The 13,937-nt window shown below is 38.8% G+C and overlaps 1 protein-coding gene across 1 annotated transcript; it reads left to right on the top strand.

Moving 5' to 3' along the window:
• Nucleotides 1-3,844: 3,844 nt before the first annotated feature.
• Nucleotides 3,845-10,478, top strand: CLEC14A (C-type lectin domain containing 14A). Its single transcript, XM_016138589.2, has one exon. The coding sequence runs from the start codon at nt 3,903-3,905 to the stop codon at nt 5,271-5,273; it is 1,371 nt and encodes a 456-aa protein (XP_015994075.2). The 5' UTR covers nt 3,845-3,902; the 3' UTR covers nt 5,274-10,478.
• The last annotated feature ends 3,459 nt before the right edge of the window (nt 10,479-13,937 follow it).

Raw genomic sequence — 13,937 nt, forward strand, 5'->3', positions numbered from 1 at the left:
AATAATTTTTTATATTACCTCCAGTGTAGATGGAGCATAATCAGCATTGCCTCTGTTTAGAGAACAGTTTGCATGAAGAAGTTGAAAGTTTAATATTTTTTAAAGTTTTTAAAATTTCTGTTGGTCATGTTGTCCACTAAACCAGAAGAGTACTTATCCTTGTAACATACATTCTGAAATAACTGACTGTGTATACATAATATGCATGTGTCTCAAATACAATGCCACCTAAAAGAAGTTTTTTATCTATTCAGATGCATATGAATTTGTTAGGTTATAAGCCTACATTGTTGAGTTAAGAGTCCAACCATATATTCTCAGGACATGTACATAATGACAATTAGAAGTTGTGTTTTCAACAAATAAAATTACCAGATTTTATCATCCATTAAGCACTTCATGGATACTTGAGGCATAGAATTTAAAATTTTCTCAGTTAAAAACATAAAAATATCGATCATTTGTCAATTTTTTAAATTAAGTTTATTGGGGTAACATTAGTTAATACAATTATATAATTTTTAGGTGTACATTATCATTTGACATCTATATGTTCTATTGTGTGTTTACCACCCAAAGTCCAGTTTCCTTCAGGTACCATATATTTGATCCCCTTTACCCACTTCACCTTCCCCCTCAACCCTATATTTGACCCCCTTTATCCCATCTACCTGCCCCCTCCTCTCCCATCCCACTAGTAACCACTAGTCTATGATCATTGATCAATTTGTTAAAGTTAAATACAGTTCTAAAAGGCTAAGAATCAGCGTAATTTTTAGTCTCCATAGATTAGCTTCTGAGTACCATATTCTCTTAAATCTCTAAAATCTTTTTATATATCTTAAGCAAACACAGAAATATATGAAGATTCAGATGTTGTTTTCTTTCAACAATGGGTAGAAATTAGTCAGGGAGGATTAACAACTTTATAAATTTATGAAATTATGTGGGATATAATGAATAAAATTTAACCTTTCACCATCTTTGTTTCTGATACTTTAAATTAATAATCAAATGGAAGATGTTGGGCTAAATGTATTCCTTATATATGCTCTCATATACTTCCTTATTTGTTCCTTGGATGGCCTTGTATAAATGAATGAACAAATAGATATCATATGTGATTCTTACCCATAAAACACAGATTCTGTGAAAAGTCTAGAAATATAGGGAAAATATTTTATATAGTGTACTATTTCAGATTAATAATTGGCTTAAATTTAGAAATGCATTACCTGCGAAAAATGTGTGAGTTAAAGGAAAATATATACACAATAATTTTTTAAGTGTAAATAACATCTTGATTTTATTTTGCATTGTGGAACTCAGCTGGTCAGAATCAGACTAATTATAATTTTTGGTTCTTGTCATTCTCCCATCATTTGTTCAGATATATCCATTTTTATTCACTTTTTTCAATTAGTTATTAGCTATTTTTCATAGTGGACTAATCACCCATAAAGTCACTATCTGAAACAAAAGCTAGGAGTCTAACAACATCCCCCATCAAACCCTGGCTCTCCTACTAATTCATCCCCCTCCTCCCTCTCACCCAAAGAATCTATCACCCATAATCTTATGTTCATTGTTCCCTTGATCTCTTTTTAGTGGTATGTAGATCAATACAAAGTAATTAATCAAAAATGATATACATCTTACTTTGAGTTAATTTTTTTCCTAACTCTTCTCTCACATCATTGTAGGCATGGCCAGAACTGTGACATGTAGTCATTATGGCCTCTATGTTCTCCTCTACTATCCCCTAGACAGAATGCCAGGGAGTGAGATCATGTATTTACTATACGCTCTCTCGTCATTCTTTTTTTCTTACTCTAGAAACTTCACCTCATTCCCAGATATTTAAAAAAATATCTAAGAGATTTCCATGGACTATTTAGGTTTGTATAAATTTTTATATTATTAAAATATACAGTGCTACATGGACACATTTACAGTCTTCAGATTGCAAAGGCATGTAGAATTGGCCAAGTGATTAATTGTTTTTAAAATCCATTCAATTAGATTTCTAGATTTTCATGTCCCTTTCTCCTAAGACATTAAGTTGCTTAATTTAAATGCAAAGTCATGTTCAAGGTTATTCTTGGACATCTGAAATGAAAGACTAACGAATGTCCTTTAAATCAGGAAACAGCAAGGATATAAGAGAAATCCTGCTGTAAAACTCTACAGTCAGCAAAAGCAAGGTAAGTGTGATGGTGATTCATGGTGTTTATTATTGTTTGTTAAGATACCTGGAATTTCCAAGAAGAAAAGAAGAGCAAGAGTAAAAATGAGATAGGAGCATGCAGATGATGAGGTGGGAACATACAGCTGTGATCCTGGATTCCTACTTCCCATCACTTCCTCCTCATTAAACCTGAACAGTCACATCCAGTACAGCAAGGTGAGTTTAAAAGTGTGATATGCAATGTTTATGGAATGGCAACTTTCATTTCTGAATATAGGTATTTAAAAGCATCATGCATCTTTAAGAGGGCTTAATTGAAACTCTATGTATTTCTGATTGTGACATTTGGTTACTGTGAACCAAGAGAGACAGATAATGTTTCTCAAAATGATGTAGAATTGCCTAAATTACTAATCGGAAAATTCTTTCATAGACAGTGCAGTGTTTAATCTTTCCTTTATTCACTTATATTAAGATTCCTCCCCATTCCCCACTGAACCCAAGTGTTTATATTAAAACAAAACACCCTTGGAACTCTGAAGAAATTGACTTGCCCATCTTTTAAGCTGCAGGGTATTTTTTTTTGTACAGTATACAATATGCCTTATAACATAATAAATATTCTAATTTCTTAAGGATATTGAACTTTATATCCTTAAAGTGTCCCTTCGAAGAGACTTTTTCAAGTTACTCCTACAAATGTTGGCACTTAATCATAGATGAAGATATTAAAATAGTTCAAGGATAGAATCACACGTGGAGCAGTTGTTCTCAAACATTAATAAGGCCACAAACTCATTTATATATGATCTAAAGTTTGAAGATGTTATGAACAAACATAGTAACAAGGAATGTAACACCCTAACGGCAGTTGAGATCTACTGCCATTATTTTTCATTTGGGCCTAGCAATACATTTCCTTTCCTGAATGAACCAACATAGGCTATTTCAATGGGTAACAAATGGAAATGTTTAAGGCAAGTGCTGACCCCAGCAGCAGGACTTCCCATTTAAGATACTCAAAAGAAACTAAATTATTTGCCTAGCAATTAGCACGCCTGAATCTCCTTTGATAGAATGAGAAGCAGGGACGAGGAAGACACTGGCGGTGAAAGAGTGCTGCCTCTGGTGACTCAGGGAGATGCTTATTTTTTCCCAAGATTTTTTTTTGCCCTCCACAGTCGCAGGCCTGATAAAGATCGAGCCGTCTACAAATTGTTGTGAGGCCAACACCACAGCTCCGGATGAAGCACAATAGGCAGGCATGGGCTGTGAGCGAGTTCCTCATTTCCAGTTTTTCCTGTCAATGTTCACCGAAGTGTTTTGGTAGCTGAGGTCCTGAAACTCCCTCAACGGAGAAAACGATACACTTCATCCCAGTAGAGACTGTTTCTCCTGCTCTTAGCAGGGTGTTTGACCTTCTGGCCGACTGCGTTCTCTGTGCCCCGACGCTAGCTGTGTTCTTGACCCCAGAAAAAAATCAGGGCTTCTCGGGACCTGGCAGAGCTCCGCACACATTTCCTGTCGTGGCCTAGGGGAAGCTTTTTGCCGCCAAGACGCTGATGGGGATTCTTAGCGGTTAGGGGCGGGAGTGGGGCGGGGAAGTAGGGTAGAACCAGCTGTAGGGGGCGGCGACCTCGCTCTAGGGACAACTCCGTGCCCTCGGGCGGGATAGATCTAAGTTGAGAGCAGCTGTGGGCGCGGGGCCTCCAAGATGAGGCCAGAGCTTGCCCTGTGCCTTCTCTGGCAGGCGTTCTGGCCCCGGCCGGGCCGTGGCGAGCACCCCACCGCCGACCGCGCGGGCTGCTCCGCTTCGGGGGCCTGCTACAGTCTGCACCATGCGACCATCAAGCGGCCGGCGGCCGAAGAGGCCTGCAACCTGCGCGGCGGGGCGCTCAGCACCGTGCGCGGGGGCGCCGAGCTCCGCGCTGTGCTCGCGCTCCTGCGGGCAGGCCCGGGGCCCGGAGGGAGCTCCAAAGACCTATTGTTCTGGGTGGCGCTGGAGCGCAGGCGAGCCAACTGCACCCTGGACAACGAGCCGTTGCGGGGTTTCTCCTGGTTGTCCCCCGACGTCGGGGGATCGGAAAACGACACGCTGCAGTGGGTGCAGGAACCCCAACGCTCCTGCACTGCGCGAAGTTGTGCGGGACTCCAAGCCACCGGAGGAGTCGAGCCCGCAGGCTGGAAAGAGACACGCTGCCACCTGCGCGCCAACGGCTACCTGTGCAAATACCAGTTTGAGAGCTTGTGCCCCGCGCCGCGCCCCGGGGCCGCCTCTGACTTGAGTTACCGCGCGCCCTTCCAGATGCACAGCACAGCGCTGGACTTCAGTCCCCCTGGGACCAAGGTGAGTGCGCGCTGCCCGGGGCAGCAATTCATCACGGCCACCTGTATTGTGGACGAGGTCGGCGCGCGCTGGGACGGGATACCTTCCGGGGCGGTGCTCTGTGCCTGCCCGGGTAGGTACCTCCTTGCGGGCAAATGCGCGGAGCTCCCTAATTGCCTAGACGACTTGGAAGGCTTTGCATGCGAGTGTGCTGCGGGCTTCGTGCTGGGGAAAGACGGACGCTCTTGTGTAACCAATGGAGAAGGACAACCGGACCCTGGGGGGACCAAGGTGCCCATGAAGCACCCGCCGGCTACTGCAGCCAGCCCGGTGCCGAAGAGAACGGGGTCACCCAGGGTCCATGGAAAGCCAGGAGAGACACCCCATGTCCCTGGACAGGGCAGTTCGACAACATCTATTCCCGAGATTCCTTGGGGGAAAGCACAGAGCACGATGTCTTCCCTTCAAACGTCCCCTCAAGCCAACTCAAAGGCCTCCATAACTTCTTCGGGAAGCGCGATTCCCAGTCTTAATTCCACGTCTTCCTCTGCCATTCCCCATGCTTTCGACTCCTCCACCGTGGTCTTCATACTTGTGAGCATAGCAGTAGTAGTGTTGGTGATCTTGACCATGGCCGTGCTGGGGCTTTTCAAACTCTGCTTTCACAAAAGCCCTTCCTCCCAGTCAAGAAAGGGGTCTTTGGCCCCGCCGGGTAATGATGCCGAGGCCGCTGCTCTGCGCTCCAGTTCTGCACATTGAACCGACAATGAGGTGAAGGTCGCAGTCTGTGGGACAGAGCAGAGGGCACCTTGCTGACTGACGGAGTCCTCTCTTGGCTCCGGGAAAACATGAGAAAACGGGGAATGGGACATTGAGCGATTTTTGCGAGCAGTTTTTTCACTTTCAGTGAAAAGGAGAAAGAAGAGGAACTTCTCCCAAACTCCATGGAGTTGCTACATCTGAAGTGGACACTCCTTCCCTGAGATGAAAGGTGGAAGTGCCTTAGGGTGGTACTGCGGCCCCGGGATTCTACTGGGGAGAGGTAGTTTCTTGTGTTTCTCCTGGGGGATCTGGAGAAGTGGTCGAACTTTCGAAGACGTTGGAAGCAAATAAAAAGCAATACAATTTTTTTTTAAAAAAATTTACTTTTTACTAAAATGGAAAGAAAAACATTGTTCAGGCTGGGAAACAATTAAAATTCCCAGGCAAACAATAAAGGATTGTTGATAACCCACACTCGAATATCATTGGTTTCCTGGAGGAGTAATTATTTAGGAAGAGCAACTGAGGAGCATGTTGGGAATAGCAACAGAAGTGCAACCTGTTATTAAATTGAGGGGGAAATCTTTATGATCTTGTAATGAGGAGCAGAACTTTAAGAACTAGTAACTTTTTCCTTGGTTCTTTTATACCTTGCTTTCAAAGTCACTGCTATGCGTGTGCTCTGCTATTAATTCATACTGTAGTGTTGCCAGAGTTGCTGGCTCTAGAAGCAAATTAGACTTGACCACAAATTCAAGTATTTACTCTATGTCCTTTCTTAAGGAAACAACTGATTTGTTTTCCTCTTCCAATGTTTGTGCTCTCCAGTGTAATGACCTTCCCAACCAAACAGCCCTCTCCTAAATATTAGGATGCTGATCCTCACCTTCAATTATGGCAATGTTAATTTTCAATTAAAACGTGCAGGCTAAATATTGATTTCAAATCTTCTGGGTGCAAAAGCAAAAGTAAGCTGGATTTTCTCTAAAGTTGCTAGGTTCTTGTGCACTGTTTAATTCATGGAAAAACTTGAATTCCAAACCATTTCATTTCCCCCTTAATAAAAGTGTGTGTAGTGACCATACATGCCTGTATCAGAATAATTACAATTTAACAAGAGTCTACATGGGCTAAAGCATGGCAAATAGCTTTTCATAAGAATTAATAGTGTAAGAAATAAGCGGTAAATACAAGTATCTATCATCTTGTTATGATGGGGTATTAGAAAGTAATTTTAAAAAAGAGAAGAAAAAGTAATTTAAATGAAGCATTACTCTGATAAACAATTAAGACATAATAATCACTATCTAGTGAAATTGAGGTGCCTAGAAAATATCACTCTTCTAGTAGTATGCTAAGACTTTTAAAGCTAAATATGTGAGTGTTAGTGCATGGACAGAGATAAACAAGCTTAATAACCGTAAAGAATAAAAACAGAAAATTTAAAAATAGTTTCATAGAACCATTTTGATGTTCTTCATTGCAAATGCATAAAATACATATATAACATATATAGTATTGTAACATTAAAGGAATAAAGTAACAGATAATCTGCTTTATATGCTAAAGGTATGTCTAATAGTTACATTTAAATAAAATCACGAACGAATTAGAATTAACAACATTTGAAGAAATTTTAAATAAAATCATTTCGCAAACAAATGTGAAGAGTAAATAGGTGTCCATTCGATTACTTCATTGTTTTTTTCTATTCCCCTTTTAAATAGATTGGGAAAGAATTACAGAAAATTATTCTCATATTTGATTTTCTGACACATAGCAATTTCAGACTAAGCTTCACATAATTTCCTTTGATTTTTGGCTATGCAATCTTTCATAAAACAAAATCAATAGCAGAATCAGGCCAGCCAAGCATAGTGTCATAAGATCTATCCAAGTTTAGGGTCAGTGTTCTTCCTCTGTACTACTCCTCTACTATCACTTCATTATTTCTCTATCCTCTTTGAGGTTCATCCCTTTCTAATTTAAAACTCTCCTCCCCCACTCTTATCTCATAGTTTTCTGTTCAGTCATTTCCTTACAAGAAAGACTTGGAACCTAATTTAGTCTTTCTCCCCAGCCTAAATCCTGCCATTATCATGCACAATCTCAATGTCCTCATATATGACTTCCAGTGTCCATGCATTTTAGTTCCTTGATTTCCTCACTTCCTACACTTCATTTCAGCCTTGATTCCAACGGCCACACCTTAGCCTTTCAGATGATTCTAACACTGCTCTACATCACAAATTTAGACATTCGTGTGTGTGTGTGTGTGTGCGCGCGAGCGCGCATGTTCACCTATTGAGACCTGCATTTTAATGAATTTTGCCTCTAATTAGAAGTAAATCATTATTGTTTGAACTTTGAGATTCCCTCTTTCTTAACAACAGTAAGCCTTACTGTGAATAGTAGCCCTATACAGTATTATCGTTTTTCTCTTTTCTTAAAAACAATTTCATGTATACAGAAGTTGAGTTTAATAAAAATAGGTTTTTTTTCCCCTGAATCATTTAAGAATAAAATTCTGTCCCAATACCCCACCACCCCTGAATACTTTAGTGATTACTTCTAGATTATTTAATTTGTTGGCATGCAATTATTCATAGTAATCTCATATAACTTTTCATTTTCATACAGTTGGTAGTGATGTCCTCCTTTCTTTCTAATTTTAGTAATTTGAGTATTTCTTCTTTGGGGGATGGATTCAGACTAACTAAAGGTGTACAATTTTGTTACCTATTCAAAGAACTCTTAGATTCATTGATTTTTCCCTATTGTATTTTCATCGTCTACTTCATTTGTTTCTCATCTGATTTTTATTATTTCCATCCTTATCCTTGTTTTGGGTTTACTGTGTTCTTTCCCTAAATTTTTAGGGTGAAAATTTAGATTCTTCATTTGAAATTTTTTTTTAATTAATATAGGCATTTACTGCTATAAAATTTCCTCTAAGCACTGCTCTAGTGGCATCCAATAAGTTTGGGCATGTTGTGTTTTTCATTTTCATTTATTTTAAAGTAATTTCTAATTTCCATTGTGATTTTTTTTCTTTAATACAGTGGTTTGTTGCTTAATTTCCACATATTTGTAAATTCCTTCTGTTTTTAATTTTTGATTTTATTGTGGTTACAGAACTGGTTTTGTGTGGTTTCAACCCTTTTAAATTTAATCTTGTTTTGTGGTCTGTTCAGAAACCTAGCATATGGTCTATTCTGGAAAATATTACATGGGTGCTGGAGAAGATTTTATATTTTGCTATTGTTGAGTAGAGTATACTATAAAAGTCTGTTAGAATTAGTTTATAGTGTTTTTCAAGTCTTTTATTTCAGTCTCATTTTTCCTTATAGTTGTTTAAGACATTATTGAAAAGGGCTACTGAAGTCACTAACTTTTACTGTTGAATTTTCTATTTCTACCTTTAGTTCTGCCAGTTTGGCTTTTTAAAATGCATTTTGGAGCTCTGTTGTTAAGTGCATATATGTTTATAATTATTATATCTCCTGATGTATTGGATCTTGTATCATCATAAAATGTCCCTTTTTATTTCTAGGAACATTTTTGTTCTGTTTTGTTTTAAAGTCTATTTTGCATGGGGTCAGTACAGTGACTTCTGCTGTCTTATATGGTAGCTTTTTGCTTAGTATATCTTTTTGCATGCTTTAGCTTCTAACTATTTGTTCCATTGAACCTAAAGTGTCTCTTGTAGACTATATGTTCAGACTATTTTCTTTAATCCATTCTTTAATCTCTACCTTCTGAATGGATGCTAAATACATATGTTATTAGTGTACTTACTGATAAGGTAGAAGATACATCTACTATTTTGTATTTGCTTTCTACATGTCATGTCTTTTTTGTTCCTCTATTCCAACATTACTCTTTTGTGTTAAATTATTATTTTATAGAGTATCATTTTAATTCTTTTGTTTCTTTGCTTTCATACAGTTTTTTTTTTTTTTCCTAATTGACTGCCATGGGGATTACAATTAACATCTTGATTTAAAGACTGTATGATTAGGATAAATACCAACTAATTACAATATCATATGACAATTTTTTTCCAACAAAGCTATATCCTCTTTTTGGGAGTGGTCAGTCTAACTAAAGGTTTGCTACCCCTCTTCTTTTTGTTGTTATCATCAACCAAATTATATCTTTATATACTAGAGGCCCATTGTCACAGTTTTATAATTGCTTCGTTATGCAGTTATTTTTTAAGTCAGATAGATTTTAAAAATTGTAAACAAAAAATACATTTATATTGTCTTGCATATTTACCTATGTAGTTACTTTACCAGTGCTCATTATGTCTTCATGTGGTTCTGTTACTGGCTAGTATCTTTTATTACCATTCTAAAGGACTCCCTTTAGTACTTCTTGTTGGCCATGTGTGCTGGTGACAAATTCTGAGAATGCCTTTATTTCTTCATCATTTTTGAAGAATAGTTGTAATGGATATAGAATTTTTAGTTGGTAGTCTTCTCATTAACACTTTGCTTAAGTCATCCCACTGCGTTCTTGGATTTATAGTTTCTGATAAAGTCAGTTAATTTTATTGAGGATCCCATGTCCCTCAGGAAAATATTTTGAGTTGTTGTTCTCTAGCTACTTTTAAGCTTCTTTCCTGTGACTTCTTTCCTGTTTTTGTTGCTAACTGAATGTTTTAAATAAAATAATGTGGCAGCTCTGCAAACCCATCCCCAAATAGCCACACCATAGTTTGCTGTTGTTGCTGCTGTTTGTTTAGTTACTTTCCTTGATTGATTCCTTGTCATGTGTGACCACTGAACTAACTGTAACTCTGCTCAGTTAGCTTAGTGGTCGGTTAATAATTAAACAGAAATTTATTTAAACGATTAGACCAATAAATCTCCCATCCATTGGTGTAGTTTATTGCCTAGACAAACCCCAGATGGCCTGACCGTCCAGTGCTGTGATTGTGGGTAACCAGTAGTGCTAAGAGTGTCTGTTTGGTAGACACCAACATTACCAGTGCAGTGTGCTTAGTTTAAAGCATATTTTTTCCCAGCACTTCCTTTGTCAGCATATGTAGAAAGTTCTTAAAAATGATAAACCATAAAAAATTACTTTAAGTTCCTGTTTGTAGGAAAGTTGAACATAAATTAAAAATAACAAAACAAAATAGTTCTAAGTTATTCCGATATGTTTTAATATCCACATTTTACTTTTTTATACACCTATAATATCCACATAGGAATTTTTTAGAGCCAAAATATTTTTACATGTACTATCTTGTTTTACTTATTCTCACAAAATCCCTGTGAAACTGGGGGAGGGAGAGGTGGGTGGAAATCTTCAACATCTATGACAGTTCTTCCCAGGCTGGGTGGGGCCTGCAGAATTATTGAAACTGTTATCATAACACATCAGCTAGATTTTCCATTTTACCAAGAGGTCCCCTTCCTTAAGAAGGTAAGAAGCAAGCAGTTTATATGGATTAATATTTCTGTGCTCCTGAGGCTGAACCACATTTAACTGAACTATTCAGATTTATATGAAAGCCACATCAGAATCAAAACTTCCTATTCATGCTTCTCCTTTATTTGGCAGATGACTCAAGAGATATATGCCAAAGCTAGGGAATCCTCACTCTCAGATGTTAACGCCTTCATTTGTACCTCCTCAGACCGCCTTTACATTTCTTTTTTCCATATTTCAGGTCTCAAGGTAGGCAGAGGTAGAATGCCCAATGCTTTCAATTCTGTTCTTAACATTCCCCTCCATAATCTCAGAATTTGTCTCATTTTTACCTTCAGTCTTTCTGTCTACATGGTCTTCCCTTGGGGCTATATGTCTGTTAACTCTGCCCCTGTTAAACCACAACCACAAACAGAAATCTCATTACTCTGCTTTCCCCCCCTTGACTCTTCATCTCTCTCCTCCTTGTGATCCACCTCAGCCTGCTAACAATTCATCACCCTCACGTACCACTCCATCATTCAACTCCTCTGCTTAGAAGAATCCCAGGTTGTCCCATTATGTGAAGTTCAAAGTCCTAAGCCTGGCTCAGGGCCCTCCAAGTCCTTATCAGGTTAGTACATCCTCTCATACTCTGTATTTTTCCCAAGCTGAATTACTTGGTGTTACTTTATCATAGCTCAGTAATTTAACCAGCAATCCTTCTACCTGGAATGCCAACCATTACCAGCTGGAATGCCAGTATGTGTCCATACTACAAATTCCAGTTTAAATGCTACCTCCTCCAAGATATTGTCCCCAGTTACCTCAGACTAAAACCAATTCTCTGAAATTCTCATCGCTTAATTTAAATTTCTCTTATTATAGCTACTGATGTGTATTTTTTTCATCTCTAGTACATTGCATGCTATTGAAGTTAGAAACTATACCTTACACATTTTGTAAAAAACAAATTGCCTTTACATTGCAAGATATAAACAGATGTTTTCTAGATAAATTATAATTAGACAGAAAATATAATAAATTTATATAAGTGAATATTAATTTTTATGCTAAATAATCAAATTCCTACAGTTTTAAATCTTTAAACATAATTTAGTAACTATATTATGCATGTTTACTAAAAGCTCTCCTATATACCTTATACAAGTTTTTACCTCATAATACATACAAAGTAAGGTAAGTATGAAACAAAGTTCTTTGGTCTGTATCCCTTAAAATCTAACTTTCTTGGTACCCACAGATGCCCTCTCAAATGATTAATAACTGAGACACTCTTCCTTCCCCAACCACCTCTTTTCTTCTAAAGACATCCCTAAATAAGATATCCACATAGAATTGGTTTCTTTCCAAATCCTTCCCACACCCACCCCCTCCATTTGCCCTACTCAAAGTCTTCCTCTCTGAAGACCAGTATCAGATGTCTCAACAGCTTGAAGCAACAGTTAGACTTACCATGGTGCCATTGTTTGGGGGAAGTAAGGTAGGGGGAAATCCAAGGCAGGCAGTGAGCCTTAAGACACATGGCAATGGACTCTGTCCCTAGGGATAAAATTGCCTTGTTGAGGGACCTATTCAACAGGGCAGTCCCCAGTCCCTCAGCTGTAACTTGAGAACAGAGATGTCAGGGTACACTGGCTTCTCTACTTAGGAGTCTATGGTACTAGGATCTTTAGTGGTTCCAGCCAGCAACCCTAATCTAGACTCTACTACTCAACAAATCTATGATGCAATGAGTCGGAAAGAGGAGAAAATATAATTAAATTAAAAAAAATTTATACAGCTATTGTCCTTTTGCCCTCATCTCAAACCTCCCCTATTATCATTCTCTTCTGATAGCCCACTTGTATCATCATTCTGCCATTTTTATGTCCTTTGTATCTTGAACCCAAAGACAGACCTACAGACCAATTGGAAGCAAGTGGAGAGAATGCTGGATAGATATGTCCAAGCCTCCAAAGCTGAAGATAAGCCTCTCCTCTTTGAGTTTGCCTTTTGGACTCGATGTCATGATTGTAGGTAGCAAGTATGGTGGAATGTCTCTAAGCTTACACACTTAGACCCTCCTCTCCAGACTACCAACCTAGTATCCTCCCAAATAACCTATTTTCAAAATATTACCTAACCCCAAATACCTCTTGCTTCTGCAGAGCTCTACTTAAACTCTTCTACTTTGAGGAGGCAAGATTGATAGAATTAAGAGCAATAGTTTTCTTCCCACTTACCACAATTTTAGTGAATCAATTAATTTGTATGTATTCACCATCTATATCACCTTTAAGATATAGGTCCTGTGAAGGCAGAGACCATGTCTGCCAGGTTCTTTTCCATATACACAGTGTCTGGCACATAAGTGGTACTAAGTCCTTAGTGAATAAGTGGAGGAACAGGCACGTGGTTTGGAATATAGCTGAAGGACAGAATTGGTGTGTAGAGACATGTTTGCTGATCTTTTCTGATACATATGCATTTGACTGTATACACACACATACATGTACACACACACACACGTACACACACACAGATAGACACATCTTCATTATACCTGTATAAAAGTTGCCTGTGTGCCTCTCTGCTCTGGACCTCCATGACTGGCTTCCCAGTTATGCCAGTCTTTCTAGTATACATCCCTTCTACCACTCTCTATCCCTCCAGGGCATCCACTACCCTATTCTTCCTCTAGATGATCTGATACCTTCCTCTCTCTTATTATACATTAATATGTATGGATGGTCCAGGGGCTCTCCTGACAGGGGAAGAGTCTGTGAGAAGGCAAGGTTCACTTGACAGTTGGACTGAGCACTGGTCCTGTTTACTTTAACATATGCTGGAAAAGATAAGAGCGGAACAGAGGTCTGTTCAGGTCTTGCACATCCACAGAATGTGGCTCCCAAGGCTACATTTTCATTACTGAAAACACCTGCTCTCCAGGCCTCAGCTGCCTACTCAACATCCCTCCTAGATTTCCTCCTGCCACAGCAAATATGACATACTTCAAATTAAACTCATCACAGGTTCCTTATGTTACATTTATCTCTTTAACAGTATGACTCGCATTCCAAAATTCCAGGCTGGAACCCTCAATTACCCTTTTTAAATCCTTGTTTTCCCCTTAACCTTCATATTCTGTGTTGCCAATTCCTATTGATCCTCCCTTTGCATTGTCCATTAGGTTTGCCTCTTTGTATTGAGATCAACCACTGCCATCTCAATTTGAGT

This window comes from Rousettus aegyptiacus, unplaced genomic scaffold (genome assembly GCF_014176215.1).
Source record: "Rousettus aegyptiacus isolate mRouAeg1 unplaced genomic scaffold, mRouAeg1.p scaffold_m13_p_3, whole genome shotgun sequence".
Lineage (NCBI taxonomy): Eukaryota > Metazoa > Chordata > Mammalia > Chiroptera > Pteropodidae > Rousettus > Rousettus aegyptiacus.

Coding starts and splice junctions, on each gene's coding strand:
- CLEC14A (XM_016138589.2), top strand. CDS start 3,903: ATGAGGCCAGAGCTTGCCCTGTGCCTTCTCTGGCAGGCGTTCTGGCCC.